Here is a 13,232-nt window from a genome sequence, read left to right as displayed (position 1 = left end):
TACAAACGCTCACAAACATCCATCTATCCATCTAAAGTTTCGCATTTATAATATTAGTAAGATTTATGTATCTAAATATAAAGCATAATTGAATTTAAGTGACACTTAAACGTCTATTAATCTCTGGAGATCAAACCAACATTTTTGTAAAAATAAAAACAGACACCACATCCCTTAAACAATCAAAGACCATTTAAAATCATCAAGAATTATTTACAGTTCGTAACGGGCGCGACCTGTTCAGACTAGTGCTGCAAAATAAACCCAGACTTGCTAAGTATACTAGTAGCTGTTTATGTGTATACAAATTTACAAGTTATTTAATAATTTAAAACTGTAGAAATTAAAAAAATAGGACAGCTTTTTTTTGTGAAGGACAGAAACCTGACGCGCCGACCCTACGGGAGTAGGATAAGGAGATGATGACGATGATGATGATGAGGACAGCTTTTTTATCTACTTCTTGGAAGAGTTTATAGTGTGGATGATTTTTTAAGTGGTGACTTACTATTGTGATTCTATGGTACATGTTTTATTTTTTTTATAAAAATGTAATAAATGATTTGATTTGATAAAAAAAGGTAAGAAAAATAAACAAAAAAATGCTGCAGACATTTTATTTTCAAATATTACGATAAATCTTAAAATTACTGCTTAGTTTCTGACCCTATCAACCCTCATAAGGCAGGTGGAAATCCAATAATGGTGAATGGTTTTGGTTTTAGTGGTTTGCGCTCGTCCATGGGTGATATAAACCTTAGCAGCTAGCCCACCTAGGGGTTCCGCCGCTACGGGGTGTTTTACACCCCTAACACTCGCATGGAAACAACAAGCGGTATAATACCGTGTTTCGACCGCGTTACACCTCAGTTCATCAACAACCATAACACCATACAAACTGCGATCCCCAAAAACCCCAGTATAACCTAATATATACATAATTTTTTTTTACACTATGCAGCTTTTTTTATTGTACAATTGTATCTAATAAGTAATTGTAGTATCTAAAAGATATTTGACATAATTACATTTAAAAAAAAATTACAATCGAAAAGACAGCGACTGTCAAAAAATTATACATCATGTAATCTAACAATATCACAATAATTTTATTTAATTCAATCATCTTTCGAAAAGCACAGATTAGTTGTGCATTTCTACATTCAAAGAAAAACAATGAAAATAACATAAAAAAATTGAAATATCTCTATTTGACAACGAAATGTAATAAAAAAATATCGTCACACTTGTTTTTTTTACACATACACATTTTTTTTGCTGCATAAAACAGAATTTTTTGAAGACAAAATAAACAATATGCTTATAATTATTTCAGAAAAAATATAAAATAATTGAAAAATATGACTATATAGTAATTAAATTTGAAAATAACTAATTATCACTAAGATAACACAGTTATAGGGAAAGTTTGTTACAATTAACATAAACAGTTAAATTCGATATTAAGTTTATCAATAATGTTTAAATGCAACATTTTTACAATTTTCAATTATTAAAAAGCATTTTCCAACTCTCAAAAGTAATAAAATGTTGCATTAATTTTTTTTTGTTTATGACATTGTAGTCAATTACAGAAATATGAATCGTTTTATAATACAACATCAAGAGTTAACTTTAAATCTGATATTTTTAACAAAATTGTTAAAAGCAACATTTTAGAGCATCGTGAAAATTTTCAAGTATTTAAACGTCATATTGCATTTTGCGGAGCTATAAAATGTTGCTTTTAATTTACATTGAAAGAACATTAAAAACAAACAATTTAAATTTTACAGTTTTGAGATTTTTCTTTTAGTTCTGATTAGATTTAAATCTAAATGTATTCGATGTCTTCGGGCTTCATTATTAAAGTTCACAACAATACGTAGTTCTGACGAACGATGAAATCTCGTATCTCTTATACTAAACGTGTACACAACAATATGAATCTGTTCACATTCACTTAACAAATGCTTCATGAGGTATTTTACCCTCAGATTGAAGTTTATTGAAGATAAACATCGCCTTTTGGAGATCCCAACCCGTCTCTTGAAGGCAGCTAGAAAAAAATACATATTTAAAATCTCTCATACTGAAAAAAAAATTATCGATGTTTCGTCAAATTATTTTTTTACTGTCAAATCTGAATAATTGTAATTAAAGCTTGTTTTAGTTAAATTAAATTCCCTTTCAATTTGGTATCGAACATAGTTAAGCAAACCATACAAGATTTTTTACTCAGTTTAAATACAGTACTTACTTCATACTCCAGTATTCGTTCATGCCGGTCTGCTGGCTGAGCGCGGCGAGCAGCATCTTGTGGTGCTCGTTGTGGACCGCGGGGGCGGGCGCGGGGGCGGGGGCGGCGGCCACGGGCGCAGGGGCGGGGGCGGGGGCGGGCACACCGGATTGGAACAGTTTATCTTCCTATAAAGAAATTAATTTGTTTACATAGAATTTTAAGTATCAAAGAACTTGATTTGTCAACAATTTGTAGGAAAGCGTTTGAAAAATGAGTGTTAACATATTTTTTCACTGATTTCCAAAAGGGAGGATGGTAATCTCCTGGTTGTCTTTCATATTATTTTTGTTCGATATGTAGTAAAATTGTTGTAGTTTGATTTCAAATATAAATGGTACTTTAATAAAAAAAATTAAAACTTAATTTTCTTTTCCATTTGAGACCTCTCTCCAACATGGCGACAGTTCATGTACTCTATTTTAAAAACAAAAAAAGGTATTATTAAAATATTACCTGTTCCTTAGTGGTATTGGTGATGAAGACCATATCATTAATGATACAGAAACCGCCACAGCTATTAGGCACTATCATAAACGTGCGGTGGAAAGACCGACTAGTATTACCCTGCGTTGACGTCTCTTTGAAAACACCATTCATCGACACCATTATCAATGTAGGCTGCAAAGGAATTAAAATTCTATGTGTAAATGTGTACTATAAAATTTAAACCTTTACACTTGTAATTTATTAAAGGGTTCCACGTTTGTAAATTAAAAATTAAAGAGGAAAGAATTGCATTTTCGTTTGTGTTGAAATAAGTCAAAAACTACTGGCCCGATTTTAAAAATTCTTTCACCTTTAAAAAACTATATTATCAACATATGTTTTGTTTTTTTATTTGATGTGGAGAAAGTCGCAAGCAACAGCTTATATCTTATATAAGTAAGAATTTACAGACTTAAATTTACAAATTAGTTTTGTTAATTGGTCACTAAGGAGTACATTAAATCAACACAGAAATAAACCATTAAACAACTCTGGGAGCGGCAGCTAGCATTGAAATATATTTTATATTAAGTGACCAACAAGCTAATGGGCACTGAAAGTACATGGTCATTTACAATTACACTGCCTACTTCTAATTGATGAAGAGGATGTACAGAAAAAAGCATCTTAAAGAAATTTGTATGTAATATACTATAAACGCTAGATAACAATAAAAAAATAGCTTACAGTATAAATAAGTACGTCGACAGCGAATCCCATGAGATCATGTGTTGTTTTCGGCAGGTCGGAGAGGAAGGCGACCACCTGCAGCTTGCCTGTACGAAGATATCTACGTCTCGACTCCCTATCTGTGATCCTCAAGATGTTCCGACTGTTTGGCATATACTGTTGTAACCTACGATTATAGCAACATTATAAATGCGAATATTTGGATGAATGGGTTTCATAATAGGGATTTTCAAAATTGCTTAACAGACTGAAATGTGGTAAAGATATAACCAGTCTAGAAGAATACATACTAATCTTAATAATTTATTTTTAATTGTAAAAGTTTAAATAAAGGCACTCAATAATTAACTCACAAAATGAATAGTAAAGAAAAGATATTGAGTTATTTTTTAATTTAATCCAACAGCTGTAATAAGTAAATATAGGATAATATGCCATACATGGATGTCCATGGATACATTTTTAGTTATTCTATAAAAAAATTGTCTTAATTGAGGTTATATTGTGTTATTTAAAAATATAGAGAAAAGATTTCAACATTTTTTTAAGGTTATAAGTTGTGGTTTTACTTACTTAGTGGCCGGAGAGTTTCTTGTATCATGTGTAAGGTATGTCGACGTCATAGACATTGTTGCATTTTCATGATATGCATCCATTAAGGATTGTCTAGATTCGGAATCATAGACTGCAAAATACTGAGCTAGGAACTGCCTAACAAAGTCCTGTGCTGCCGGCTCGATGAGGAATGACTGTTGTTGAGCTGGTAGAGCTACATCTTCTGATACGTCGAAACCGATAGCTGGCGGCAAATCCACACCGTCCTGGCGAATAGATTGTGTAGCAACAACGCTCAAAAAAACTATCAGTAAACATGCAAAAACTAAATATTTCCTGTCAACAGTTGAGAAAATTTAATTTTCCAAATAAAAGCTTGTAATTATGGAAAATACAAGCCAAGATGGCTGCTTAATGAACAGGCAATTAATGTGAAAGAAGTGTTTCTTTACAACAGAAACTCTCGGAGTCTATAGGACAGAGAGCAGAGGTCCACAATCGCTGGTAACCAAATTGGATATCAATCAATTTTGAAAATGATGAACCTTTACATGAAAAGAGTTTGGGAACCTCTGCTATAACCATTTTGTAATCTAAATAGGCTTTCATTTGGAAGATATTGATTGTAATATACTCACCAGCCGTACAAGCTTGGGGAACTTCTTCCGCACGGTGCTGGACAAACAACAAGGCAAAGGTGAAAGTGATCTCTGAAACACTTAACTTTACTATACACTAGATATCTCAATACAAACGCTTCAGTAATGTGCTAAGCAATCTATTCGATAAAAAATTGAGTATAGTTTCAAATAAAAATGTGCAATGACTGACCTAACTCCCTTAAAAAAAGTTTAACTAAGATGAAAATTAAAAATAAGAGTGGGCGTACAACTTTGCCAAAACTATCGCACAATGGCTGTGAGCTTGTAGATTGTTTCACAGCCAATTCAACTATTTAGTTGCACAACCAATCGAGTAGTATGTGCACCTCCATATAAGTTTAAAACAATCAAATGGAAAGTAAAAATTGTGTGATAGTTTAGTCTAAGATGTGCGCACAATCTAAGTGTTCTGTTTATATCATATGGGTTAATGCACATTGTTATTTGTTATTGACTCACTTTTTAACACTACTCAGATTACCAAAGCACAAACTTGAAAATTCTAGTGTATTTAAAAAGTCATTAATCATAACAGGATCTGTACATAATTATTAAAGAAGCAAGCATGGATTATTATGATTAAAGTCAAAGTTGGAACTAATTCAAATTGTTTTGTCAGTTTTGAATAATTTAAGGGATCCCAGACTATAAACTTTTAATTGGGCAATAGTTTAGTTGGGTTGTACTGTCAAACCAAATTCTTATCAAAAGAACTAGGCGTAAACACTTCCATACAAGCTCATACTGATTACCCAATTAAGCATTTGTAGTCTGTGGGGCTTTTAGTTATAAAATTGTATAATATAATAAATGAAAAGACATGTTTGTATTATTTTCATATCAATTTCACTCCCTTCACTAAAATAAGATATTAATTCCAACGTGATATAATTCCATTAGAAGGGTCCATAGGGGTAAACATTTGAGGGAAGGTAAAATTATTATTGGTTATTTTATTGTGGAGTTTTCTTGTATTCAACTTAACTGTCTACATGTTACAATTTAAAAGGTTCTATTTCAGATGTTAATTAAAATAACAAATTACTAATAATTAAGCGGTACATAGACAAGGTAATACAAAATATAATTTATAAAATGTACATAATAGGTGAAATGTAAATAAACACCATTTACATAATCAAATGATACATAGTTCTAAAATTAATGAATAATTCAATCATATTTTTTTTTTCAAATAACTATTGCACTCTTTTAAACATTACATAGAAAGATTTGTATTTAAAACTTCTAGAGTGGTTTCAAAATTTTACCCTTAGGAAGCTAAATAATAAAAAACATCACTGAGTGACATTTTCAATTCACAAGCAAAAGCTAGTACAAAAAATTACTACCTTCTAGATTTCTGTACAATGCTATTATAAAAGTGTTATGGTTGTCTTTTCCCTCAAATAATTATTTAAATATATAGAATCATTTCTTGCAAAAATGATAATTTTCAGAATAAAAAATTGCCATCAAAAATGTTAATTTTCAAATTTCATCATTTACCAGCCTGAGCATTTCCAACATCACAATAATCAAATACAGAAAATTCCTCATCAATTTTTACAAGGTAGATCCAAGTTATCTCACTAGAGTTCAATAACCAAATACCTTAAAAAGTAAATCCAAGGCTTCCAACTCTTGGAACTTCAAACAAATGGTATTTAAATCAATCAAATATTACCTGACATAATCATCATGATCACTAAACCTGTTCTGCAACGGGTTGCCTTTTAACATCAATTCCACCAGTGGTAGGCTTCTTAAAGACTCCAGTGATCCAACAATGGGTATCTGCAAATTATCATTTGATACACAATTACTAATACATCAGAATGAAAGTAAAGTGGAACTTAAACTGTAGAATACTAGCTGTTCCCCCGACTTTGACATAAAAAATAGATAAAAACATTACCTATACTCCATGATGTCTTAGCTACTTAATGGCAAAAAAAATTAAATTGGTCCAGTAGTTTTTGAGTTATTTAATACATACAAAAATTCAAATCATTCTCTTTACAATATCAGATGGATAGATGATAAAAGGTGGTAGGATAATAGAATAACTGAAACATGCACATCTTAACTTAACAAATGAATAGTTTCAACTATTACAGTTTTCAATAATCTAGACGACCCAAGGCTATTGGTATATAGCAATTTGCCATCACTTCGCATCATGGTACAACTGTAATTGTTCTGTGCAGCATGTTACATGAAGTTAAAAGCCATCAAGATATATGAAAACTATCATAATAGACTTCATAAGACGAATTATTTTCATTAGAAGGACTGATTTCAAAAAATGTTCATAATTATTGAGGGTCTTCAGTGTTCTCTTTTCAAAAAGAAGAAATTGCATCAGAAATAAGATCATACCCTATTATCGGCTAAATATAAAATCTTCAAGTTCTTCAATTTTGTTGCCATAATCTTGAGATGGTCAAGTCCATGTAGTTTGTTATCATTTAGGTTCAAGGCTTCAATGTCCGGGATGTTCTCTGCTATGATATCAATTGCAGAAAGCATTATGACAGGCCGAAATAGACCACAGAAGATCTCCGATAAATCTGGAAAAATAAATTGATGAAAATGTGAGAAATTGTATACCAAACTAAACTATTAAAATGTCAACAAACTAAAAATAAAGCAGACTAATGAACTTACCAGGATCGGAATGAAACTTTGTCATATCCAAAGCTTTTGTAGCTGGATTGTATCTTTTAGCCATAACTAACTTCATTTTCTCCTTCATATTGGCATCAATATTAACACTCGGAACTGCATTTCTCACAATCACCACAAGTTTAAACCCATCTGGCATTAAGATCTTTTTATCTGCTTTAAACAAACTCTCAGCAGATTTAACATCATCCACATAGAAAATGGCAGCATTGCCATTAATTCTATAATAATGTGGATTGAAAATATCTGGCGATACATGATTGAGTAAAGCACGTAACAAAACTTCTTTCTCATGTTTTGCTCCGTATGGAATTACTATTTGATACCATGGTAGCATGCCTGGCGTAAACCGCTTGCCAGCATGTCCAGGTCTTGGCGCTGGAGATCCAAGCCGTCCTCCGCGTCCTCTAAATGGTTTTCTAGGCCCTCCAGACAACCCTCCAGACATACCCATATCAACATCATCATCAAGCAATAATTTAGCATTTTTGTTCCAGTGGGTAAATTTATTCTTGCCTTTGTTAGTACCTGGCTTGAAGCTTACTCGTCGCGGATTATGTGAACGATCATCGTGTTCTATAAGAGATAATCTTGCATAAGAATTATAATTGTTGTAGCAAAAATACTATATGTTATCAACACACTAATATCAAAATCTCACGTATTTTGTCTCTGAACTAGTTCAGTAGAACTTTATCCCACTCGACACTACCGAATTAAGGGTTAAATATGAAAATAGTGCTCACTTACCGAAATGGTCATTATCAGTTTTCCAATTTTTTATACGTGCTCCACCACGTTTTGGCATGTTTAGATTTAATTACTATTGCTATTGAATATCACTTTTAAGGCGATTAATATGGTTCTGCCTTTAATTTCTATTAAAATGTTTTGGATTACAATACTGGTAATAGTGCAATGAGTCCTTAAATTCAATTTCAATAAATCACAAAGCAACTTTAGAATAGAAAAACAACAAGACAAAGATGGCTGCTTCCAATCCCTATCAAAGAATAAGCAAGCGAAAAAACAAAGTGTCAATTAAATGATGATTTTGTCTTTGGCGGTAGCACCACAGATGAAATCCTTGAATCAATTATCAGATAGGATTAAACTATGCTTAAAATAAAACTTTAAATCAGACAATTCGAAATTAGTCGAAGCTGTTTCACTAGCTTACTCACTTACATTAACTTCTCAAAATGATTAGTGGATGAATATGTTTGTTCTCTATGCATTCTTAAAGCCTCTAATCGTTATGGTTATGGTGTTCTGAGGATGTTCAAAAAGCTCTGCTTTTAAAATTGCTTGTCTATATAGAAAATTGGAGCTTGTTACCTTGATTCATAGTTTTTGTACATCAATCCATATCCATATGCACACCATTCACGCGTTGATGATGGTGATAGGTGCATTATCTTTCAATTGTAAACCATGTTCAGTAAATACTCGGCCTACTAAATGAAAAACAAAAGTGTTTTTATAGATAAAACTTGAGTAAAACCTTAAAATTATACTGGCGTACAATAATATGCTTTTCATTTATTTTGGAATGAATCAATGCGTTTCTCTATGGTATAAGTTAATCTTTTTTTTTAATTTTCTTTTTGATATCGATTGTTTTTGTTTTAACAAGAACAAGAATCAGGAATCATTAAATTGTTTATTTACTCAAAAATGATTATTTTGTCAGTTTCAACAAAAGAAAAAAGCTTCTTAAAATGGAACGTAGTGGAAACCATAAAGTTTAAAAATAAAACGACCACAGACAAAGTTCGTGTGCTTTTCATCGAGTCTGCCATGTTTTGTCCTACTTGTCGCGCTTGATCAACGCGTTCGCGATTTCTGTTCCAAACTACTATTTTTCTGAATGTATTACAGGCTGTGTTTTGTTTACAAATAGTGTAGTTTATGACTCTGTAATTATTTAAGTGTAGCTTTATATTAAGCTACCACTTTTGATACTCGTGTGAATAATGGTGTAGTTCGTATTTCATCAAATTTTGAAACCGTTCAAAAGCTTGCCACAGTTGTAATCTGTATTCGGTGAATCCGTCGCAATTTTTGGAAACATTTGTTCTTGTCTACCGAGGTGAATACCCATCACATCGGTTCTGTGACGCAACCCACGTGCACATAATAGAGCAAGCATCTCATGCACATTTGTTATTATTTTGTTCGCGGCTCGCGAGTTCGTTTCTAAGCCGTGAGGATCGAATCGGATCGAAGAAGGGAAATCGCGTCGTCTGTCTTGCTCCCTCACGGCGCGTTCCATTCTGTTGCATTTATAAATTTTCATTAACCGAAATAAGTTTTTTCGTACGGGTGTGCAAAATTGTTTTCGTGCGCGAAGGCTAGTGTTTGTTGGTGGTGCGAGCGCTGTGGAAGCGCACGGCACACGTGACGCGGGCCGAGTGTTTGGGTGTCAGTGGTCGGTGGGCGCGCGTAGTCCGGTTGCACTCTGCAGTGCGGCGTGCGTCGTGCGTCGGAGGTGATTCACCGGGCGGCTTGTTGATCGTGCTTATTTACCCGCGAGTGCATCCCAAGTGCGTGGAGGAAGTGCAAAGGCATGTGTGGCGCGCGACGGCGCCGATGACACCGCCGTCCGGGGCGACGGCGATTTAAAACAGTGAATCGTGTGCTAGCTATGCGTTTCGGGTTATGAGTGTGTGACAAAGTTGAAGGGTGCTGAGGACACTGGAGCCCCTAGACGGAGTTGGGCCCGCCGGGGCGGCCCTGGTGCTTCTTGGGGCTCCTCACGAAGGCAAAATGGCAGCGTGGAACCGCCATCACCACTTTAACATGCTCATGGATGAGAATGCCAAAAACAAATGTAAGAAAAATTTACTTTTAACACCCACAATTTGCAAACACTGACAATTAGGAGCAGTAACTGGTTTTTTAATATTTTAATATTATTATTTAAATCTTGGATAAAAAAAAACACACTCATGATTTATTACAGAAAAATGAGGTTTACATTTACAAAAATTAGATTTACATGTGTTTTTATCACTGTAGTGTAAATTTATTTAAACTACCCTTGAATTTTTTTTTTAAATTTTGGTCATACTTGGAATTTTTCCCTAATTTGTTATTTACTAATTTTAATAAAACTAAACAGTATGAAATACAAGAAATGTTTAAATTTATTGAAAATAGTGAGATAACAGCACAAGTTAAAAAGGGTTGTACAACATTTACTATCCACCTAATACAACTTTATGTGTTGTACCCTCTTGTAATTATATCATATTTATTTAAAAATTAATACTTAGAATTTACAGTAAGGTATGTATTTTGTTTTAGCTAAATGCTCTGCTTTTGAGTCTTTTAATCTTAAGTATTGTAAGTAAATAATAAGAGGAATATCTCTTCTTTATATTATCTATACTAATATTATAAAGAGGAAAGATTTATATTTTTATATGTATTGAATGAAATAACTTAAAAAACTACTGAGCCGATTTAAAAATTCTTTAACTATTTTTAAAATTTATTTTCAAAATTCTGTAACCATTAGAAAGGTGTGAGAACCTGTGAGTAACATAGGCTATGTTTTTTATTATTTTTTAAATAAACGCGCGCGAAATCGCGAGCAACAGCTAGTAATCAATTTAATAATACCAAGCTTCATCTTTCAGATGGAAACATAATGTTTATGTTTTATAAATAATGTTGCGAAACACAATGTTTTAATAATGAATGGAAAGAATTAATAATGCAAATAATATTCATTATTATTGCATGCATTTTAAATGTTTTATATGACATTTACTGATGACATGAATCGTAATACAGAATTACTATTTTCTTCAATGTAAATAATTATTAAAAATTCTGCTCATTATTTAAAATAATTCTACATGGAGATCGGACATCTTAATTGAATAGGTTTAAGGGTGAGTTGCATCAAATCGCCGGTTATCGTAAAAGTTATAGTTTTAGTTAATAGGGTTACAAGTGCAAAAACATATTCTCACAGCGGTTTTATGTGTTTTTCGTTTTTACAATGGAAACATTTAAACCTGAATGTCACTAAAGTGTCAAGTTGGTGTCAAGAATGACATTTACGTAAATTAAAATGTTTGGAAATTCATGTTTCGCCGATTATATTTATGTATCATACACATGGTATTTTATAGTGAAATAAACTTTTTGCCCACGAAGATGGAGAAAATGGCAAACTCTTGTGAAAATAAACTAGTTTGGGCCATTATTGAAACTGTATTTACTTTACTACTCAAATATGTAGCAAAAATGAAGCAATAAAATTATACAAATATAAATGCATCTTATTTATTTTCCATATTATAAATTGTCCTGTCAATGCATATTATAAATTGTCCTTTTATGGAGGACATTTTTTTAAATAAGAGAAAAGGGACAAGCGCTGTTGCTATGGCCTTAGACACTCGAAATTTGTCCAAACTGAATGTTTGGCCAAATTTCGAGTTCCATCTTGGAAATCCATTATTTCCGAGCACGCAAGACTTTATTCTTCTGGATTACGTATAGGATAATAGTAGAGATTTTCGTTTTCCATTACTTTTTCCATTATTTGTGCTTTTGAAGATAAGAGCTTGTGACAGTTGACACTACCGAACTGACACTAACCGTAACGCTAACTATAACCGCCCAAAATCGGGCGGTTATGATTAGTGTCAAATATGACGTCATTTTGACCAGCGCAAAACTGGTGTAGCGAATATCATGAACTTCCGAAGACGTAACCATCGGGAATGTGCTGGTTAAGGTTTATAGTTAGTTAATGTAACTCATCCTTAGTTAATTTTAAGGTTATTCCAAATATTACTGTTACAAATAATTTTAACTTTAACGGTAACCGGCGATATGGTGCAACTCACCCTAAGTGTTTTCTGGGACTGTCTATTACAAATTATGGAACTAATACAAGCTCTTTGTTTGTACTACAATTGTGTACAAAATGGATGTATTACAGTTGGTCATGTCTTAATATACATAAGTAACTTAACTGGTAGCTGGAGCCTGAATTAGCTGCTTTCAATGATGTCTGTAGTGATATTCAAATGGCACTATGTATGTTGGTGTCTAGAAGTTAATTTGTAAGAGAAATATTCAGAATTGTTCAACCAAGAAAAACAATGTTTCTAAAGGTGTCATCCTTATATTACAAGGTTTTAGTAGGGAGAGCCTAACTCATCCTTAATTTTTTCACCAAACAATTAAATTATAAAAAAGAAAACTAAAATAACTTATAACATGAGTTATCTATCTATCCCTGTCTATCTATACATATAATAAAATTGGAGTGTCTTTTTGTAATATCAAAAGAAAAATTGCAAATTTCGGGAAGATGATGTATTTGCGTTGCTGATAACGAATATTGCATTTAATTTTTTTTATCTGTCGGCAAGCCGCGTTAGTTTCAGGTAATCTCTGAAACGGCTGAGCCAATTTCGATCGGATGTTCACTGAAGGGTAGACATAGACGGGCATATTATAGGCTTTTTTTAATTTCGCGCTGTCAAAATTGCGTAACGGGTGGTCCAAAATTTGCGCTAACGAAGTTTGCGGGCGACAGCACGTTTATTTAATAATACTAGTGACGTATGTGCATCAAACTGGCCAACGTTTGATGTAGCCGACGTGTAACGTTCCAATAAAAGCACGAATGCATCGAGTTACATGGACCCTTGACTCATTGGCCACAATACAATTTTCCGTCCTATCAACTCCTTTACACGCCGTGTACACAATTGCAAGAGTATATCCTGTAGGTGTATATTATTGGATGCACGCCCCCCTCGTCCTGCGGGGAACGCGGCGCCCTACATCCCTTTGACCTGATTTTCAACTGGCATTTG

General features: G+C 33.0%; 2 protein-coding genes across 4 annotated transcripts in view; one reads left to right on the top strand and one right to left on the bottom strand.

Annotated features, from left to right (window-relative positions):
- Positions 1–1,347: 1,347 nt before the first annotated feature.
- LOC106101585 (nuclear RNA export factor 1) lies at positions 1,348–8,534 on the bottom strand. Its single transcript, XM_013280867.1, has 10 exons — positions 8,134–8,534; positions 7,366–7,959; positions 7,078–7,268; positions 6,383–6,492; positions 4,672–4,708; positions 4,052–4,299; positions 3,476–3,644; positions 2,756–2,920; positions 2,261–2,427; positions 1,348–2,059 (listed from the first exon to the last, which is right to left on the bottom strand). The coding sequence occupies exons 1-10, from the start codon at positions 8,189–8,191 to the stop codon at positions 1,960–1,962; spliced, it is 1,839 nt and encodes a 612-aa protein (XP_013136321.1). The 5' UTR covers positions 8,192–8,534; the 3' UTR covers positions 1,348–1,959.
- Positions 8,535–9,158: 624 nt separating this feature from the next.
- Positions 9,159–13,232, top strand: part of LOC106101559 (dual specificity tyrosine-phosphorylation-regulated kinase 1A) — a 95,212-nt gene continuing 91,138 nt past the window's right edge. Inside the window, exon 1 of one of the 3 annotated variants that reach the window (XM_013280811.1) lies at positions 9,159–10,216. In XM_013280811.1, the coding sequence (XP_013136265.1) occupies positions 10,153–10,216 (64 nt within the window). In that variant the 5' untranslated portion in view covers positions 9,159–10,152. The remainder of the gene's footprint in view (positions 10,217–13,232) is intronic. The other 2 variants (XM_013280810.1, XM_013280813.1) reach the window with 2 other exon arrangements.

This window comes from Papilio polytes, unplaced genomic scaffold, assembly GCF_000836215.1.
Source record: "Papilio polytes unplaced genomic scaffold, Ppol_1.0 DF823980.1, whole genome shotgun sequence".
NCBI classification, from domain to species: domain Eukaryota; kingdom Metazoa; phylum Arthropoda; class Insecta; order Lepidoptera; family Papilionidae; genus Papilio; species Papilio polytes.
This window is presented reverse-complemented; position numbering and strand designations above follow the sequence as displayed.

What these genes read in the sequence shown, in the direction of transcription:
- LOC106101585 (XM_013280867.1), bottom strand. Translation starts at nt 8,191, where the DNA reads ATGCCAAAACGTGGTGGAGCACGTATAAAAAATTGGAAAACTGATAAT. An exon ending in TATATTTAGCCGATAATAGG is followed by an intron (nt 6,493 to 7,077) that starts GTATGATCTTAT and finishes GATAATTTGCAG; the next exon opens with ATACCCATTGTTGGATCACT. An exon ending in GATCATGATGATTATGTCAG is followed by an intron (nt 4,709 to 6,382) that starts GTAATATTTGAT and finishes TTGTTTGTCCAG; the next exon opens with CACCGTGCGGAAGAAGTTCC.